Genomic DNA, 21836 nt, shown 5'->3' on the forward strand with positions numbered 1-21836 from the left:
TTGTGTACTATATAAAATATTTTTTTAATTCAACGCTATTTACAGACATACATATATAAATGATATTCAAATAAAAAAAAACTAATCCAGTAAGAAATACAGCTACCACTTAATACCTAGGGCATTTGTAGACATCTCCACAGCTTTATATTTGGTATGCAATAGCTTGACTGCTTTTTCTGAGTCAGCTCCTCCCAACCACTCTGAATAACACATGTTTATTCTTGAATCACTGTCAATACTAGTAGTAGGGAGCAAAGAATATGTGGTTTCAAGTTGGGATATCAATTCCTTTGTTGACGAGGTACTCTCTGGTCGAACCTGAGCTCCTCCATTCAAACAACCTGGAAATATAAGTAATATTTTAATGTATAAAAGTAGTAATACTAATAAAATCCAAAATATTACTTCAATAACTTTAATACAGATACAAATTGCTGGAGATGTAAATTTGTACATAAATATATAGCTAGGAAAAATAAGAAATCTTTAAATTTGTGATTCATTCCTGTGTGATTACAAACCTTTGTCCTTTCAATAGAGAGTCATCCTTAGGAGGAAGGAAATCCGGTTACCCGAATGACTGGCTGGCAACCCAGGATCGTGATGCTCAGACTAGTAAGAAGAGCAGAGAAAAGAATCCTTATATCCCGAGACCCATAGTTGAATGATATGATCATAGCCAAGGAGTTTTTCATAGATGAACAATGTTCCTGTTAAGGACTAATAAAATATTGGGTTTGTCTTAACTGACACAGTCCCCTTTGAAAGGAGTATGGGCATTCTACGATTTTACTATAATAAAATAATCGCCCGTTAAGTGTGCTTACTTGCATCATTGTCTGTGGCAACTCCATAACATTTCACCAGTTGGTTCTAAGAAAGGGAAGGAGAGTGAAGAGCAATCATTCCCCCTCGTAAACTTTAGAATTATGATGTAAACACTATCTCTGACACGCTATTTCTATGTCCTGAAAGGAGCGAGGCTTGTTACACCACATGTTGGCCAGCTACCACAGGTCCTGTGGAGAATGTATCTAGGGACCTTTGAGTGGAATCCTGAAGAAAGGGTGCTGTGAAGGTGGTCCATTTCTTTCAAACACCTGCCTTCAACACTTGGGCAACTGAATAGTTCTTTCTGAAGGCTAAAGTGGTACCATTCTCTATTGACTTCATGAGCTCTAAGAGGGACAGAGGCTGATGGATAGGATCCTTGTTCCCTATAGGCTCTACTGATAACTTCACAAAGCCTGAAGATGGTATTTCTGGAGATTTTCTTTTTTTCCTGCCTAAGTGGGGCCAACTTACAGCACACAGAAACAAATTGTCAGGATTATTGGTCATCTCCTTCAGTGATGGTACTTTAAAGGTGTGTGTGTGTGTTTTTTTCTTTTTTTTTTGGGGGGGGGGGGGGCACAAATTTGGGAATCAATGAGAAAGAGGTCTGTCTCCACCCCAGGAATGTGACCCTAAGTACAATAGACCAAACAGCTCTCCCACTATTTTGGTCAAAGCTAAGGTTTACAGAAACACCATCTCAATAGTGAGATCCTTGTCTGAAGCTTTCGTCAAGGATTTGTAAGGAGCCTTCCAGAGTGAACGAAGGACTCTCGTCATATTCCAGGCTGGGCTTTTGATCTCCAGACGGGGACTAGATTGTTCAAAACTCAGTCAGAAGCTGATAATTCCCACAAGGCTGAGTTATAGCCTTTAACTGCTGAAACTGAGGAGTTTGTCACCTCGCAGTATATAAGACAATCCAAAGCTAGTGGAGCAGAGGCTTCGAGTGGAGAAGTGTTCCTTCCTTATGAGACAAAACTGTGGGAAGGCATAGATGTCAAGGCCATCCCATGGGTGTTGAAATGCATTCTTCAATGCCGCTGCTTGGTCCAGTTATGGTTGAGCTATACACTGTTTGTTTGTTGTTGAGGTAAGTGCCAAACATGTCTTTTGTTGGGGAACCCCACAAAGCCATGAGATCCCTCTCCACTACAGGATTCTGAGACCATTCTGAGCCTGAAACTTGATTGCCACAACAATGTTACTCTGTTGTTCTCTGCCCATGAGGGCATGCCCACCACCAACTGGCAAAGGGTTGAGAAACTGAACTCCCCTGCTTGTTAATATAAGCCACTACTGTAGTATTGTCACTCATCAACACTACTGAGTGACCTTTTACTATCTCCTGAAAATGAATCAGAGCTAGGTATGCTGCTTTCAGTTCCAAGATGTTTATGTGGAACCTCTAGTCTATGTCCTCTGTCCACAGACCTGAAGTGGAGCGAGTCAGAATGTGTGCTCCCCCCCCCCTCTCTGACCTTACCTGGGAAAGAAGTTTTGGGGAAGAACCTATGGTGGGGATCCCTCCATCAGGTTCCTCTCTTGCAGCCACCAGGATAGATCCTCTCTGACTTCCTATGTCCCCTTGACTAGTACATCTAGAGAGTTGGACCTCTGTTTCTGACTGAACTTCAGAGACCACTGCATGGAACAAAGGTGTAACCTCCCGTGTGAGACCTGATGTTCCCGGGAAGGCAGATGCCCAAGCAGTCTCTGCCAGTTCTTTGCTGTGATGGATTCCTGTGTAAGGAAGAATGTTGTAACCTTAGTAACTTATCCTGTGATGGGAACAATCTTCCTTGAACCATGTCAATACTCATCTCCAAGTAGACAAAGTTTTCTCTAGATTTATCCGGAACTCGAAAAAACTTGAGAAGGGCCATGTGAAGTAGAATCTGGGACTAACTCCACCATCAACAGCTTAGCATTATTCACAACACACTCATGAACACTTGAGGGGCTCTGGAAAGTACAAAGGAGAGAACTCGAAACAAACCTCCTTGTTCCCAGGACAAACTGAAGGTATTTCCTTGAGTTCCAGTACACTGGATTTTGAAAGTATGCCTCCTTCAGGTAGGGTAAATGGACAGTAAGATGTTGTTCCGTCTTATTACTTAAAGGACACTGCTGGGGGTCTCCATCTTTAACTTTGCAAAGCAAAGTTGTTTAGAAGAGACAGGTCGATGACTGGTCTCTAACTTCCTGACAGCTTCTGAACCAAGAACAGGTTGCATTAAAATCCTGGAGACGAGTTGTTAACCTACTCAACTGCTTTCTCGTCTAACATCTGCTTGACCTCCTCCCAAAGGAGTAGGTTTTTGATGGATCCTCTAGAATATAATGAGTGGCTCATTGGCACTGGAGTGAGAGGAGGGAGAGAGCTGATAAATGGGAAGCGGCATACAACGAGCAGAACCTTCGCTGTCCAAGGCTCTGCTCTGTGGTATTACCACATTGTCCATCAACTCGACACGCATACCCCCCACATGTGATGATGTGGGGGAATTGCCAACCATAACGAGATCCTTACCTACCTCGCCCTAGTCTCCCGTGATGCCTCAGGTGAAAGCTGGTTCTGGTTAGTTGATATCTTAAGGTTAAAATTGTGGTTTGTTTTCCTCTCTCTTATAGGTGGCTGCCTGTGGGGGCAAGGTCTTACATTTAGTAGGCATTGTAGGAGGTTGTCTGAAGGTGGCGACTCTCCTGAAAATGGAAGTATAACTTATCTTTTTCCACTTTGTCACTACTGCGTCCCTTTGTTTCAGTACCAAGTTGCTCCACTGGTATGCAGCCTGGTGTACCAAAAACTCTATTACCTTTGCACCTGAAAAGGAGAGTTCCTCATACTGCTTTCCTATCATAAAATCTCCCCTACTCCACACCAAATTGAGGCCTTTCAGCCCTGTTCCCTCACACCAAATCTATCCATGCAAACTGAAGGTCTATAATCTCCAGTTGCTGCCTGGAAGAGAAGTAGCTCAAAACAAAGGAACCGACACTGCTTAGAATTCTGTGCCGAGATACTTTTGTAAGGCTTTGTGTGGCATTTGCCATATTCCATTGGAGACCTAACCAATGAAACAGAAGTATCCTTCTTGGAATTAGCCTTGCCTATGCAAAGCTGATCAGGAAATCTAGGCTTTAAAGAACTGGCAAAGCCTGATTTGTGTATTTGAGACAAATCTTTTGGCTCCACCAAATCAGAGAGGTGAATGCTTGAGTGCTTGGATTGAAACTGGTAGGCGAAAATGATCATGAATGGGAGGTAAATCAGTTGTTTGCGGATGATACTGTACTGGTTGCAGACACAGAAGAGAAGCTTGGTCGATTAGTGACAGAATTTGGAAGGGTATGTGAGAGAAGGAACTTGAGTTAATGTGGGTAAGAGTAAGGTTATGAGATGTACAAGAAGGGAAGGTGGTGCGAGGTTGAATGTCATGTTGAATGGAGAGTTACTTGAGGAGGTAGATCAGTTTAAGTACTTTGGGTCTGTTGTTGAAGCAAATGGTGGAGTGGAAGCAGATGTACGTCAGGGAGTGAATGAAGGATGCAAAGTGTTGGGGGCTGTGAAGGGAGTGGTAAAGAATAGAGGGTTGAGCATGAATGTAAAGAGAGTTCTGTATGAGAAAGTGATTGTACCAACTGTGATGTATGGATCAGAGTTGTGGGGAATGAAAGTGACGGAGAGACAGAAATTGAATGTGTTTGAGATGAAGTGTCTGATGAGTATAGCTGGTGTATCTCGAGTAGATAGGGTTAGGAACTAGGTAGTGAGGGTTAGAACAGGTGTAAAAAATGAGTTAGCAGCTAGACTGGATATGAATGTGTTGAGGTAGTTTGGCCATGTTGAGAGAATCGAAAATGGCTGTCCACAATAGAAGGTGATGAATGCAAGAGTTGATGGGAGAAGTACAAGAGGAAGGCAAAGGTTTGGATGGATGGATGGACTGATGAAAGCTCTGGGTGATAGGAGGATAGATGTGAGCGCGCCAAGAGAGCATGCTAGAAATAGGAATGAATGGCGAGCAATTGTGACGCAGTTCCCGTAGGCCCTGCTGCTTCCTTCGATCGCCTTGGATGACAGTGGAGGTAGCAGCAGTAGGGGATTCAGCATTATGAAGCTTCATCTGTAGTGGATAATGGGGGAGGGTGGGCTGTGGCACCCCAGCAGTACCAGCTGAACTCGGTTGAGTCCCTTGTCAGGCTGGGAGAATCGTAGAGAGGAACGGTCCCCTTTTTTTCATTTGTTTGATGTCGGCTACCCCCCCAAAATTGGGTGAAGTGCCTGGGTATATGTATGTGTGATCTAAATAAGCTATGAAATGAACTCCCTGCAACTGCAGGAGTTATATCACTACCTTTATTAGCACTGTAAACACACCTGAGGCCAAATGACATTTCTTTGAAATCCTACTAAGTATCTTTTAGCTCTATAGTACAGGTCCAAACTCTTCGCTGTAGAAATTGGCAGACATGGCGGACAATCGTCATTTTGTATGGATCGCACCTGGGAGTGGCCAAGAATCAATCTTCTCTGTGGGAAGTCTTTTTGGAACACTGAATTGTTGACCCTGGAATTTTAGAAACCTGCACCTTTCCTCAACATCTTCTTTATGAAGGATTGGAGTTCCAGGGTCCTGGCCTGATGAAACTTGCAGCATGGAGAGTATTTTGTTATCCACTATCAAAGATCCAACGTTCCTGAAAAAGATGGCATCACCCACCAACCTGAAGCTCCTCATTGAAAAGATCCTCTGCTTCTAATTAGTTTTCTGCCTCCTATGTTAAACCTTGCATGATTTCCAATGGCCTCTTCTTGCTCTAAAGCCAAAGTTAGACTGGCACTGAAACAGGGCCTCACCTTGGAAGGGGTAGCTTTGCTGTCCTCGTTCCTCTTGATGAAACTTTGGTTTAGATCAAGGCTTGGGATGGGAAACAAGAACTGGTCTCTTCCTGGGATGTTCTTAAAATTGCCACTGGATTTTACAAGCTACAGAATTATGAAAGGAAGCTTTCTTCTTTTTAAGGATGGACCATTGTCTCTGCATTGGCTTTAGCTCTGTCCACAAGGGCTAGGGGAAGACCAATTTGTACAAAGGATCATTGTACAAAAATTCCTCTACCGCCACTTCCTCCAAATCAAAGGCAGCTTTACCTTGAACTTTGAACTAATAAAGTTCTGTAAGGCTTCGTAGACATGTTTGCATAATAACTAGACTATCGCTGAAGTGTCAATCTGTCTATAAGCCCAGCTTCCAAGGAAGCCAAGGCAAACACCAAGATACGCAAAGTCTGTAGGGCACTAAATTCTGCAGTCCGAAGGTGCTCTGGGACTAAATTGAAATAGTCCCCCCCCCCCTCCAACTGATTGGTCCTAACCCCAGCATCCCACTTCTCAAGTATGATGACTTCATGAAACCCTTTTAGTTCTCTGAAGCCTTCAAACTCTTTATGGTATATTATTATTATTATTATTACTTGCTAAGCTACAACCCTAGTTGGAAAAGCAGGATGCTGTAAGTCTAGGGGCTCCAACAGGGAAAATAGTCCAGTGAGGAAAGGAAACAAGGAAAAATCAAAATTTTTAAGAACAGTAACAACATTAAAATAAATATCTCCTAAATAAACTATAAAAATTTTAACAAAACCTGAGGAAGAGAAACAAGACAGAAAAGCATGCCTGAGTGTACCCTCAAGCAAAAGAACTCTAACCCAAGATAGTGGAAGACCATGGTAAAGAGGCTATGGCACTACCCAAGACAAGAGAACAATGGTTTGATTTTGGAGTGTTCCTCTCCTAGAAGAGCTGCTGATCATAGCTAAAGAGTCTCTTCTACACTTAACAAGAGGAAAGAGGTCACTGAACAATTACAGTGCAGTAACCCCTTGGGTGAAGAAGAATTGTTTGGTGATCTCAGTGTTGTCAGGTGTATGAAGACAGAGGAGAATGTGTAAAGAATAGACCAGACTATACGCTGTGTGTCTGTAAGCAAAGGGAAAATGAACCGTAACCAGAGAGAAGGATCCAATGTAGTACTCTCCGCCCCGTCGAAAGACCCCATAACTCTCTAGCGGTAGTATCTCAGTGGGTGGCTGGTGCCCTGGCCAAAATGGGCTACACTCTTTTGGCAAGGTAAAATCACCTTTAAGCAGCATCTCCCTCCTTGACTTAGAAGCTAATTTGGCCATTTTGCCCAAGAATAGAGTTTTCTGGCCAGGCACTGTCATTCCTACTACAGAAGCATTGAGCAAAACTGTGGTCGAGAAGAAAACCCACAGCACCTAATATTAATGCTACATTATTGGGAGCATTCTTAAATGGCATCAGAACAACCTCCTTCAAGGTTAGCTGGGGACATGCTGTGAGACATAGATCTTTGAATCTCCACCTCAAGTCTGGAAATGCATCCAGGTTTTCAAATCTGATGTCATCGAATGGCAAATCCGTTTATGCCGAAAAACTTTTGACTCGGGCCAAAATGCTCATCTAACATAGGATCCCCAAAAGTTATCTATAAAATCCTCCTCCTCTTAAGTCCATGGTAGAAGACCCCTCTGCTGCACCCTCCCAATAAAACCTAGAACCGGAAGGAAAAGACCCCCATTGGAGCCTCTCTAGGAAATTGGTAACCCAAAGGCCCAGCCACAGCTGAATCCCCAGATTGAAGTGGAAAGCAGGTCAACAGTACCTGATGAGCTACACCTTGTGTTGGCTGACCATAAAGGGAACAGATCAATGCCTCTACTATTCTAGCTGTCAGTGACACGTACACAGGGGATGCTAGCATGCTGAATCCGGGTAGACCAGTAAACTTCTTAGTGAAACCCTGACTTAGATCCAACCTACGCAACAAAGTGGTAGTTGCGATGTCCTGGAAGATTCTCCTTCAAACAACCAAAAGGCTACTCTGAGGATCACAGCAGTAAACCTTCCTCTTTTGCAGTCTAGGTTATCCTCAGATCCAAAATCAACAATACGGAACTGGACCTGTTCCACATGGACCCCAATTCTGAAACCCATAATTATCATCATTATTAGCTAGGCTACAAGCCAAGTTGGAAAAGCAGGATGCTATAAGCTGAAATTGGGACAACACTGTTAATGAGATCTTGGAGATCCTTGCTGGGTAAATATTCAGCTGGTCCAGAGGTCTTAGAAAATCTGTTCACCCCCATAGAAATGAAGAAAACAACCTTGGCTCATAAGTCTTCTCCCTCACGATCCGAATTGATCCACTCCAAACAATTGGAATATTTTTCAGAGTTCCAAGCTTTGCTCCAATCAGCACAACAATCTGACAACACTCATGATCCTTTTTCGGGTTAGTCACTCATCTGTAATAGGATATTTCAAATGAAAAACATCATTATGATATTCACTTTGGAGAGGGGATGGAAATCTCCCATCCCTTCCCCTGTAATGACCACCAAACTAAGAGAGATACGGTCACACCAGAACTACAGACTTACAGGTAAGAAGGGCTGGCTGACCAGCCAACCCTCTCATTTATGGTCATATAGCCAATTAGAAGAGGGCGGGAACATCCCTTCCCTAAAATTTTAGTATTCCAATACATTTATGTAAGAATACAGTCTAATTAGTAGGCTATAACAACAACCAATTAACATGATTATCTAGGTTATGAAACAGTTGTGTTACAAATGAATACCTAGACTCATCCTGCCTCCATATTAACCTTAACCTATAGTGATAGGCTACGATTAAGGAATACCTGGGGTGGATTCAATTAACATTGAGCCTGAAAACTAAATATAGTTACAAAGACCCTACTTGAAAGGGGAAAATATGCATGAAAACTACCAACACTGACTGAGCTAGTGACCAGTGACCAACCAAAAACAGGCACATACTACTCAACTGCACATGCTTTAACCAAAAGGCTGTTTTATATAAATTACTTAAGCCATGAAAAGAAGAAAAACCTTAATTTGGATATTTAACTTCATACGGTTATTGAGATGTTCTCGAAGACACTATTTTGCTACAATTGTTTTCAACCCAGAGGACAGATTATGAATGGAGGTCGAGGGTTTGTTCTTGAAGACACCATTTGGCTACAATTGTTTTCAACCCAGAGGACAGATTATGAATGGAGGTCGAGGGTTTGTCCTCGAAGACACCATGTGGCTACAATTGTTTTCAACCCAGAGGACAGATTATGAATGGAGGTCGAGGGTTTGTCCTCGAAGACACCATGTGGCTACAATTGTTTTCAACCCAGAGGACAGATTATGAATGGAGGTCGAGGGTTTGTCCTCGAAGACACCATGTGGCTACAATTGTTTTCAACCCAGAGGACAGATTATGAATGGAGGTCGAGGGTTTGTCCTCGAAGACACCATGTGGCTACAATTGTTTTCAACCCAGAGGACAGATTATGAATGGAGGTCGAGGGTTTGTCCTCGAAGACACCATGTGGCTACAATTGTTTTCAACCCAGAGGACAGATTATGAATGGAGGTCGAGGGTTTGTCCTCGAAGACACCATGTGGCTACAATTGTTTTCAACCCAGAGGACAGATTATGAATGGAGGTCGAGGGTTTGTCAATGAAGACACCATGTGGCTACAATTGTTTTCAACCCAGAGGACAGATTATGAATGGAGGTCGAGGGTTTGTCCTCGAAGACACCATGTGGCTACAATTGTTTTCAACCCAGAGGACAGATTATGAATGGAGGTCGAGGGTTTGTCCTCGAAGACACCATGTGGCTACAATTGTTTTCAACCCAGAGGACAGATTATGAATGGAGGTCGAGGGTTTGTCCTCGAAGACACCATGTGGCTACAATTGTTTTCAACCCAGAGGACAGATTATGAATGGAGGTCGAGGGTTTGTCCTCGAAGACACCATGTGGCTACAATTGTTTTCAACCCAGAGGACAGATTATGAATGGAGGTCGAGGGTTTGTCCTCGAAGACACCATGTGGCTACAATTGTTTTCAACCCAGAGGACAGATTATGAATGGAGGTCGAGGGTTTGTCCTCGAAGACACCATGTGGCTACAATTGTTTTCAACCCAGAGGACAGATTATGAATGGAGGTCGAGGGAAGACACTATTTTGCTACAATTGTTTTCAACCCAGAGGACAGATTATGAATGGAGGTCGAGGGTTTGTTCTTGAAGACACTATTTTGCTACAATTGTTTTCAACCCAGAAGACAGATTATGAATGGAGGTTGAGGGATTGTTGTGGCATAGGGATGCAGGGATAACTGGATAACTCTCTGGGACGCCATGCACGACGTTAATCCTAGTAGGTGATTTTCAGTTACTGAGGTGCTGTGGCAAGTTCTAATGAACCTGAACTAGCAGGTCTACCTCACACACACTGAGTGAAACAATATTTCTTTAGTAATTATGATGTATTGGATTCCATTCCAGCCTTTGACAAGAAAGCCCTAGGAGACCAAATAGCACTTTGACCCCAAAAATACTTGAAATTTGAAATATAGGACACCAAATTGTTTTTCTAACAATATTTGAAATAAAAAAAGAAAAATGACATTCGGAGATAATTTTTAATTTTCCCTAACTAATACAAACCTGGAGTTATTTATGTGGATATTCTTTCAGCGGCAGCTGGAGGTAGCCATTAGACTTTAATTGCGAGGTGGCAACCCTGCCTAACTGCTTAGCGGGAACACAGGGGGTGGCTGGGGGGGGTACCCAACCGCCTCTATATATACTCTTACAGTGGTGAGAGACATCACTTTTTATTGCAGGTAGGACTTCTGGGGGACAGGTGATAGCGGGCTAATTTATAAAATCAACTTCAGGATTGTATTAGTTTGGGAAAAATACAAATTACCTTTAAATTTGTCATTAGTTCCCATACTAACAAACCTTCCATTATTTATGTGGATGACTCACTCTTAGGTGGGTAGAAGTCAGAGATGTAGCATGGAATTTTTGGCTTGAGAAATTTCATACAACACAACAACAAATGCAGCTGTTTCTAGCCCACAGCAGGATAAAGGCCTCAGACATGTCTTCATCTATGTCTGGGATTTGGCCACTTTTCATCATCACATTGGCCGGTGCAGATTGGTGATGGTGGGAGACTTTAGACTGATTGCTCATAATAAACCAACTTAGTATGGGTTGTCACCTGACTAGTACAGCTTTGCTGATCCAGGCAATACACAAACTGTGTCACAACATTGCCAGGATCAGCAGAGGTAGAAATAAATCAGATATGTGTGACATTAAAAAAAAAATTTCAAAATCTAAAAGCAAATAATAATCACCTGATGGACACGCCATAACCTCCACATAATGGTAAGGACTTTTGCCCCTCTTCAACTTCTGAACCAAGTTTTGGATGTTGCGAAATCCGTAGGCAAGTGCAAACCTCAGGACCACTTCTCCAGCAACCTCTAGGGTAACTTCACGGAAGTCTGCATTTCTGTAAGATTTTATGCAAGAAATAAATTGGCAATAGAGAAAATAAATAATGAATAATTAACAATAGTTCATCAACAACTATAAAAAAACTATGGTATACTACTAGCACATGAGCGGATTCATTAATCCACAGATTTGAAAATTAAGATAAAACTAAATAGGAATCTATGATGTATATGTCTTCAATACCATACATTTTTCCCCGTAAAACAATGTTGACTGTCAGCTAGCTGAGCAGAAAAAGTGTAATTACTAAAATATGGCTAGTTATAACAGGGATAAAGAACAGCACACAGGGTATCAACCTTACCCACAATACCTTTTCATTTATTACCATTTGATTAAAAAAATCCAGTACCTACCGTACTTCTTCTATAATAATTACATACATACATACATACATACATATACTAAGGCACTTCCACTAATTTTGGGGGGTAGCCGATATCAAACAAATGAAACAAAAAAGGGGACCTCTCCTCTCTATGTTCCTCCCAGCCTGGCAAGGGACTCAACCGAGTTCGGCTGGTACTGCTAGGGTGGCACAGCCCACCCTCCCACATTATCCACCACAGATGAAGCTTCATAACGCTGAATCCCCTACTGCTGCTACCTTCGCGGTCATCCAAGGCACCGAAGGAAGCAGCAGGGCCTACCGGAACTGCATCACAATTGCTCACCTATTCCTATTTCTAGCACGCTCTCTTGCCTCTCTCACATCTATCCTCCTATCATCCACAGCTTTCTTCACTCCACTTCACTTCCTTACTCTACATTAATTCATGATGTACTTATCCCTTGTGGAGTCATTCAAGAAAGAAGCAGGATATCTTGGCAAAAATCATGGCTTTGAAAGAAAATATGTTTGTTTTTAATGTCAACAGAAAAAAATCTGAATTCAAACTTTCAAGTAAAAAAATTTATTTAGTTTGTGAGAAAAGTCTAGGCTAATAAAATTGATTGAACTAAGAGCATAATTAGCAGTTTGAATACTGTGACTATCGGGTGATGTATTGTTATGTTAGTGTGTTTCAGTTATATTGAGCTGCTGCATTGCTGTCTAAGACTGGTAACAGTGTTATACCTGTACATGACACAGCTGATATCATTATCTTATAAAACAAAGCATTATATCTTAACTCGGTACAGCATTAATTTCCTGGTTCAGTTAACTTTGATATTGCTTTTATCTCCTTTCAGAGATAAGAATGATTTTATGACAAAAGGTAATATAACACCAATTTTCTCAATTCCTTCTCTAGAAAATGAAATTACGATTGCATCAGAGAATAGATTTCTTTGCTTGGTGAGGGCCTTCAAGTAATACTTGGCCAAACTGCAGACATTAAGGGTAATGTTCCTAACAATCATCCTTGGACCAAAAATGCTGTTTTTTTTCTGGATATAAGATTGTGACCAGAGACTCATAAGGAGTGACATCCAAGTCAGATGAAAGATGAAAGACTTGAAAGTTAGAGTGCATGATATTATAAGTGTGGCTATATCTCTAAATTTCTCGAGGAATCTTTCCTTGGAAAGTTTTCACATTAGTATTTGCTAAATAATATCTTAAAGAATTCTGGTTCCCTTATCAAGATTGCTAGACTTCAAATGTAATAATAGCTGCTGGGAATGTTGTTTAATATAACTTTTTTTTAGTTTTAATAATTGATGATTTTAATTAGTCTTAAAGTTTTTGTTCCCTATTTTGGAATACAAGCTGCCATAAAAGTATATAGATGACAAAAAGGCAAGTCGGGTATAAAAATGAGAATTATCATCGGACCATAAATCTTAATAATAAATAGTTTTATTCTTATAAACCTGATTTTTTCTATGCATGCTCACCATCCTCCCCACTGAGTGTTGATGTCAAGAGTATAGGATATTAGTTTCGAATTTGAAAACAAATTAATTACTGTGCGGCTAACCATAATGTGCATTACCATTAGTCACCAAATGGAGTCTTGCTTGGCAAGAGGTGTGGCCTCCTGAAGGGGAAAACATAGGAAATTTTTGGCTTTGGGGTAACTTCGATATAAGTCAAGCTTCGAAAACAAAGCAATATGAATATTGAATAAGAATAGAAATAACAAATCTTAGCAACATTTCATTTTTGTTAAGAGGTCAGGAAGTCAGTGGCTTCAATAGTCTGGCCTATCCTTTACAGATTCTCCTCTGTACTTTTACACCTGACAACACTGTGATTACTAGACAATTCTTCTTCACCCAAGGGGTTAACTACTTTCCTCTTGGTAAGGGTAGAAGAGACTCTTTAGCCATGGTAAGGACACTCCAAAATCAAACCATTGTTCTCTATTCTTGGGTAGTGCCATAGCCTCTGTACCATGGTCTTACACTGCCTTGGGATAGAGTTCTCTTGCTTGAGGGTACACTCTGGCACACTTTTCTATCTATTTTCTCTTCCTCTTGTTCTGTTAAAGTTTTCATAGTTTAAATAGGAAATATTTATTTTAATATTGTTATTATTCCTAAAATATTTTATTTTTCCTTATTTCCTTTCCTCACTGAGCAATTTTCCCTGTTGAGGCCCATACTAATAATAATAATAATAATAATAATAATAATAAAGGATGATGACTACCAGGTAAGAATATTTAATTGAAAACCAAGCACAGAACCTAATGATTCATAAATTGAACAACACTTGCATACTTGAACAATGCTTTAAACCCTTACTTAGAAAAACTATCAGATACTGTATCACGATACCTTAATGTCTTCCACTGTAATTCCATAACGTCTTGTTGAAAAAGTTCTTTAGCCGCATTTACAAATACGTGATGCGCGTATCCACCGGATCCTGAACCTGGATGAGAGAGTAGTCTTGGTCCTGAGCTAAGACTTTCATCTAGAGGAGCTTCGGTCATTTGCGATAGGTCAACCTTATCCCGAATCAGCATCTGCTCTAATTCAACTGCAAAAGTTAAAATGTATATGAAATATAAAATAAAATTGTGCAAAATACGCTAAGCTAAAGATGATGAATTAGATCTAAATTATTCAAGCAATGTGGCCTTTTATGGGGCTAGGGAGACCATTAAGTTCCAGGGTGTAACCGAGTAAGAAATTGGGCAGTTGCATTACTAAGTGAACGTTAAGAGGGTGGTGGATAGCAACATAATGAAAAAAATGTATGCAACATACAAGTGAAAAGTGGGTGCAGAATGTTGAGGAATGTTACAAAGTCTTTGGAATTCCATATGCAATAGTGCAATGTATGAATTATAATGAACTCCTATGGAAAAAGGCTTAAATAGATAAACTAATTAATTAGGTTAAGCAAAACCACAACCCTTTTCACTGTAATACTTAACCTGATGAAAATTCCTAAATATTTATCATTTAATGTGTGTAAATACCGGTACCTTGTTATCATAAATGCCAAAATATCTATCCTTTAAGTACATACATACATACATACATATACCAAAGGCACTTCCCCCAATTTTGGGGGGTAGCCGACATCAACAATGAAACAAAACAAAAAAGGGGATCTCTACTCTATACGTTCCTCCCAGCCTAACAAGGGACTCAACCGAGTTCAGCTGGTACTGCTAGGGTGCCACAGCCCACCCTCCCACATTATCCACCACAGATGAAGCTTCATAATGCTGAATCCCCTACTGCTGCTACCTCCGCGGTCATCTAAGGCACCGGAGGAAGCAGCAGGGCCTACCAGAACTGCGTCACAATCGCTCGCCATTCATTCCTATTTCTAGAACGCTCTCTTGCCTCTCTCACATCTATCCTCCTATCACCCAGAGCTTCCTTCACTCCATCCATCCACCCAAACCTTGGCCTTCCTCTTGTACTTCTCCCATCAACTCTTGCATTCATCACCTTCTTTAGCAGACAGCCATTTTCCATTCTCTCAACATGGCCAAACCACCTCAACACATTCATATCCACTCTAGCCGCTAACTCATTTCTTACACCCCTTCTCACCCTCACCACTTCGTTCCTAACCCTATCTACTCAAGATACACCAGCCATACTCCTCAGACACTTCATCTCAAACACATTCAATTTCTGTCTCTCCATCACTTTCATTCCCCACAACTCAGATCCATACATCACAGTTGGTACAATCACTTTCTCATATAGAACTCTCTTTACATTCATGACCAACCCTCTATTTTTTACTACTCCCTTAACTGCCCCCAACACTTTGCAACCTTCATTCACTCTCTGATGTACATCTGCTTCCACTCCACCATTTGCTGCAACAACAGACCCCAAGTACTTAAACTGATCCACCTCCTCAAGTAACTCTCCATTCAACATGACATTCAACCTTGCACCACCTTCCCTTCTCGTACATCTCATAACCTTACTCTTACCCACATCACCTCTCAACTTCCTTCTCTCACACACCCTTCCAAATTCTGTCACTAGTCGGTCAAGCTTCTCTTCTGTGTCTGCTACCAGTACAGTATCATCCGCAAACAACAACTGATTTATCTCCCATTCATGGTCATTCTCGTCTACCAGTTTTAATCCTCGTCCAAGCACTCGAGCATTCACCTCTCTCACCACTCCATCAACATACAAGTTAAACAACCACGGCAACATCACACATCCCTGTCTCAGCCCCACTCTCACTGGAAACCAATCACTCACTTCATTTCCTATTCTAACACATGCTTTACTACCTTTGTAGAAACTTTTCACTGCTTGCAACAACCTTCCACCAACTCCATATAACCTCATCACATTCCACATTGCTTCCCTATCAACTCTATCATATGCTTTCTCCAGATCCATAAACGCAACATACACCTCCTTACATTTTGCTAAATATTTCTCGCATATCTGCCTAACTGTAAAAATCTGATTCATACAACCCCTACCTCTTCTAACACCACCCTGTACTTCCAAGATTGCATTCTCTGTTTTATCCTTAATCCTATTAATCATTACTCTACCATACACTTTTCCAACTACACTCAACAAACTAATACCTCTTGAATTACAACACTCATGCACATCTCCCTTACCCTTATACAGTGGTACAATACATGCACAAACCCAATCTACTGGTACCATTGACAACACAAAATACCAGTACCTTGTTATTATAAATGCCAAAATATTTATCATTCAAGTAATGTGTGTAAATACCGGTACCTTGTTATTATAAATATAAACAGATAAATTGAAAAATAAAGTGAGATTTAGTTGTTGGTGTAAGTTTCATGGAATCATATAGTTCCTGGTTTCTTTCTTCCAATTTGCTGTCACGCCTATACTTTTACTTTATTGCATGACTGCAGTTTTTCCCAGTAGCATTTGGGAGTTGAATGGCTTCACAGTGCCAGGCCAAGTGGCCTACACCTATGAATACAACCTACAGAAAAATTTTACCAAAAGTTTACGCGACATTAGAGACATCAATCAAGCAGAATCTAGATAAAAAAAAATAAATATAACAAATTTGGAAGTAATTTTTATTTTTCCTAGCATACAAACCTGAAGCTAATTATAGGGGCATTACTTTTGGCATGCTGAAAGACGAGCCGTGATGATCGGCGATGAAACTTAAAACTTTTTCTGTTTTAGGCGGTGTTTTTAATAAAAACATGGCATAAAATCGCTCTTATTTCATTTATGGTCAATTTCTAACCTATACACATGTGTAAATTCGTTCGTTTGTTCGTTATTATCGGCTATGGAACGTAAACTAAGCAATAGTTTCGGGTTTAGGTGGCGTGTTTACCAGAAGTATGATATAAAATCATCTTTATTCCTTTCAATCTGGATTTCTAAGTGTACAGCAAAAGCATTTCAACCAATTTAGACAAAACGGAGGACAATGACAGTGCTACTGTGCTAGTAGTACAAACAAAAGCAACGAAGATTATCCCCAAGACGATGGTCTCCTGATGAATTTTTTAAACACTTTTAAATAGTTTGAATGGAAAACAATGATGCAAACAAGTTTGAAAAAAAAAGAAAAAAAAAATAATTCAATAAACTTAAAATTAAGAACCATCAAAATCAACACTGCCTTTCAAACTACTGTATTAAAAAGTGTTTAAAAAATTCATCAGGAGACCATCGTCCTCCGTTTTGTCTAAATTGGTTGAAATGCTTTTGCTGTATACTTAAAAATCTAAAATGAATGAAATAAAGATGATTTTATATCATACTTTTGACTGGAGCAGCCGAATTCGACAGCCTTGCTCTCTACGTTGCTGCTATCTGTAAAAAAAAAAATTAAAAAAAAAAGTGATGAATTACAATTCATAACTCTGTTACATAAAATGGACTATTCGGGGAATAAGACAACCTTCCTTGTAAGAGAATTCCTCGAAAGGGAGTGGACAAATTAGTTAAGCACTCACTCTGCCAGATGAGGAAGTGCATTGGCCCATCGCTGGCATGGGGAGCGGAACTAGAGTTGAAAACTTAAATTATAAACAGATATAAACTTTAACTCAAGTACTGAAAAGACAAACAAACGGGAGCGCCACCAGGAACAAAGTAAATCTTTGCAGGATAGAAAGGCTGCATGTCCGTCCTCTACCAAGCCATAAAGAAAAGTGGTTACTCAACCGAGAGGTGTGAGTGAGCGGGGTAGACTGTTACCACACCCCCACCCACTAATTAGCGGATGGGGTAGTTATCCCTCACTAAAAATTATCATGGCTCGTCTTTCAGCTACGTCAAAAGTAATATCCCTGTAAATAGCGGAGGGTTTATATTTGCGCTGGAACAAATCTAAAACCAGGGTAAGTTTTCAGTTAAGAGTAGTTTATTGTCAAGGTATGAGTTCGTCCTGCAGAGCTTTATTGTATCAATATAACTATTACATGGATTCGTATCCCTATAATAATTATTAACAAATGCTGCAACATAATCTTCATGAACAAAAAGGGAGGATATGATAATATGTTGTCTTAAAAAATGCTTTACAAATTAAATGGTTTACAGTAATGGATCCTTATGGCAATGAAACGAGAGAGAGAGAGAGAGAGAGAGAGAGAGAGAGAGAGAGAGAGAGAGAGAGAGAGAGAGAGATATATTACTTACCTGGTGTAAGGACGCAGTCTACTTCACGAGACGAACACAATTCATTGACAAAATCATCCCTAGAAGCTTCCAGTTTCTTATCAAAGCATGGCATGAGCGTTACATGATATATCTGGAATAAAATTCTTATGATAGAAAAATGGCATCACAAAATTTTTTTTTTCAAATAATCATCATTAGTAAAAAAGCTAAGATAAATAAAAAAAAAGATTAAAAATATAAAAAGATAAAATGCAATGAATTCTAACATAATGGCTATCATAAGAAAAGACAATCTATGAAATATAATTTTGATAATTGAATATCAAATGTTCACATATTCTTTTACCATTACTACAAAAGTTACACCAGAAAATGGTAAAATTTCTATAGTTAAAAAAATGGCTGGTTGGAAGGCCTTACTCTTATTGATGGAAAAAAAAGGACATATATATTTGTTGTAAGATATCTAAACAGATAAAAGCAAACAGAAAGACCAACTGCTGATAAGGAATGACGATGATAGAATGTTACAGAAAGCGAAAATTATTGGAAAAGCTATCCGATACAGTGAATGATGTGCAGCAAACATGAGTTATATTAGACAGAATAAATTCTAAAGATGTGCTGGGAGGTCTTAGCATAAGGGCAAAAACATAGTGATGATAGATACTGGAAACTGTTCAGTAATCACAAAGATGAGACTGAAAATCAAAAGAACATAATCTAGCGAGAAGAACGAACAATATCCAATAAATGAATTGATGTAGCCGTAAGACATAGCCAACATTGCCGAGATGATAGGGAGGAACTATCATATACAGTAGTATATCCCCTACTTAAGAGCGGGTTCTCAAGTTGAAGAGTTAATAAGTTCGCTCCACTGTCCTGGTAAGAAAACAATGTGGGGACTCTGACCGGTACAGGACTGAGCATCTCCGATTGGCTTAGTTACCAGAGCAGCTATGGCGATAGCACTGATCCACATGGGATCAGGAGCCATCTTCCTCTTCGTAAGAGAAAAGAGATTGCTCGAAACCACAAGAGACTTCTTGGGCTCTGCCTTCCTGAAAGTCTTCAATTTCTTGAGATAAGATGCATTAGAATCAGGAGGAAGAGGATGAAGATGAGAAAAATCTCTTCTTTCCCTTGCCAAACTTCCTCACAGACTGCATGAGAGAAGCCGAGATGTGAATGACCATGGATGATAAAGCTCTCAGGGCAAAGAACCATGGGGATTCCTCTGAGAGGAACCACAACACTGTGTTACTATTATCAGGGGAACGGTGAGTATTTTCTATGGCCCTAACAATAAAGATGCTGGCCTTTAGGATTATGTCACAAGTATAAGGCTCACAGACACATGGATCACACACACTCAAGCTCTAGGCATAGGGCCTGGGCACTGAGGTAACTTTCACAAGTCTCACTGGCAAGGAGGTTACTGGCACTCAAAACACCATGGGAGAAGTAGCCTCAGCTAAAAGGTCCCTCAGCAATGTTACAGAGGGCCTAGTTTAAAGACCTAAAAAAAGCCTCAGCTTCTTCAGATCAAACCCTCAGTCACCAGTCTGCACAACTGAAGAACCTTCAGAATGTATTGGAGTGCAGTGTCCACAGGGGAACCCCACGCCTCACCAGGACCTGACTGTTATAAATACAGATTCCATGTCTCCTAACTTCCCATGTGCACTCCCAAGGGACTGAGCCAAGGGTGCATACAAAGTCTCATTGGTTCACAAAAAATGAGGAATGAGAGAACTATCAAACTTTAGCATTAGCTTGGTCGTTGCCAAGGTTGACACCAAAGGGTCTTCAGGCTTCCTTTCTTTCTCATTAAGAATGCTTCCTACCAAAAAGGGGGCCACAATCTACACTCGGTACAGGGGGATGATTGTGAGAAAACATGGCCCACCACAAAAAGTACAAAGATTATAAATATTGACAGAAAACTTAGACAAAGACCTGTTACATGAATCCTTCCCTCTCAGGTATTTGCAAAATTCTCACTTCATCAGACAAAGCCAGAAATCCACCTACAATCCATGGGGTTTTAGAAGGCACAACAGTACATTTGTACTAGTTATCGATGAAGATACAAGTCTGGAGGGCCTTTGACAAGAAAGTGGACAGGCGTACTCGCCCGTGAACACTTCTTGTCACTAACTACCTTGTTAACAATTTTAACCTCTATTCCAGGTCCACTGAAAACGCTCTTTTATTCTAAAGTACAAAAGGTTTGTATACATGTAGGAACAAATTTTATTTTCCTCAATGGAAGCTAAACACATGGGAAATGCTTTAGCCTGCCTGATTCATACAAGGACACAAAGCATACTGCCAGAATGAACAAAATACTACCAATCAAAATCCAGAAGTGAAAAAAAAGGTAACAGATTGACAACAATGCAAGTTAAACCCATGATAAGTATGAAATAAAGGCTACAGAAGGTGAATACTGTACAGCAATGCTGTATTTTTCCGTTTTTAGCAAGTGAAATTTATGTAAAATAGACAAACATCTGTAGTCTTTTGTGAGGGGACATTTCCAAATTTTAAGAACTCAAATTCTTGTAACCTTTAACTTAATGCTAATCCAACCTCATTTCTTACAAATGCAAATAAAGTGTGAAAAATTTACCTTGTCAGCGCTGATGTCATTTTTGCCAGCCCAGAAATCTTTAACGAGAGCTCCCATCACTTGCTGTGGGCTTCTAGCAGTGCTGATGTAAGGAAGTATGTAAGAGCCATGAGTTTTCTCTGCATAACAAATCCATCCTGAAATATCATAGATCATTTGGACCATGTAACCTGACCATGAAAGCCACTAACCTCTTTTTACTATTATATAAAAATACCAAATTTTAAAAGTAATTCACATTTTCCTATTCAAACATGAGTCTTTTAATAAGAGTAAAATTCTGAAACTGGAACTCGGATGTTTTTTGTGTGTGTGTGTGTGTGTGTGTGTGTGTGTGTGTGTGTGTGTGTGTGTGTGTGTGTGTGTGATCAGCTCCCTGCCCACAATTTTAAAGTAGTAGGTTGGCCAGGCCACCAGCCATCCATTGAGATACTAACTCTAGAGAATTATTGCATCCTTTGACTGGCCAGACAGTACTACACTGGATCTCTCTCTCTCTCTCTCTCTCTCTCTCTCTCTCTCTCTCTCTCTCTCTCTCTCTCTCTCTCTCTCTCTCTCTCGTTACAGTTCATTTTTATTTTGCGTACACATACTCCGAATAGTATGGCCTATGCTTTTCCCATTCCTCTGTCCTCATACACCTGACATCACTGAGATTACCAAACAATTCTTCTTTGCTAAAGGGGTTAACTACTGTCAAGTAATTGCAAAATGGCTACTTTCCTCTTGTTAAGGGTGAAGAAACTCTCTAGCTATGGTAAGCAGCTCTTCTAGGAGGACACTCCAAAATCAAACCATTGTTCTCTAGTCTTAGGTAGTGCCATAGCCTCTGTACCATGTTCTTCCACTGTCTTGGGGTAGAGTTCTCTTGCTTGAGGGTACACTCGGG

General features: G+C 40.4%; 1 protein-coding gene across 1 annotated transcript in view; it reads right to left on the bottom strand.

Moving 5' to 3' along the window:
- Positions 1 to 21836, bottom strand: part of LOC137658851 (cytosolic iron-sulfur assembly component 3-like) — a 93621-nt gene continuing 71785 nt past the window's right edge. Inside the window, exons 6-10 of the mRNA XM_068393954.1 lie at positions 20948 to 21084; positions 18328 to 18439; positions 14005 to 14209; positions 11115 to 11272; positions 1 to 344 (exon numbers count right to left, since the gene is read on the bottom strand). Coding sequence (XP_068250055.1) covers positions 103 to 344; positions 11115 to 11272; positions 14005 to 14209; positions 18328 to 18439; positions 20948 to 21084 — 854 coding nt within the window. The 3' untranslated portion in view covers positions 1 to 102. The remainder of the gene's footprint in view (positions 345 to 11114; positions 11273 to 14004; positions 14210 to 18327; positions 18440 to 20947; positions 21085 to 21836) is intronic.

Source organism: Palaemon carinicauda, chromosome 19, assembly GCF_036898095.1.
Source record: "Palaemon carinicauda isolate YSFRI2023 chromosome 19, ASM3689809v2, whole genome shotgun sequence".
NCBI lineage: Eukaryota > Metazoa > Arthropoda > Malacostraca > Decapoda > Palaemonidae > Palaemon > Palaemon carinicauda.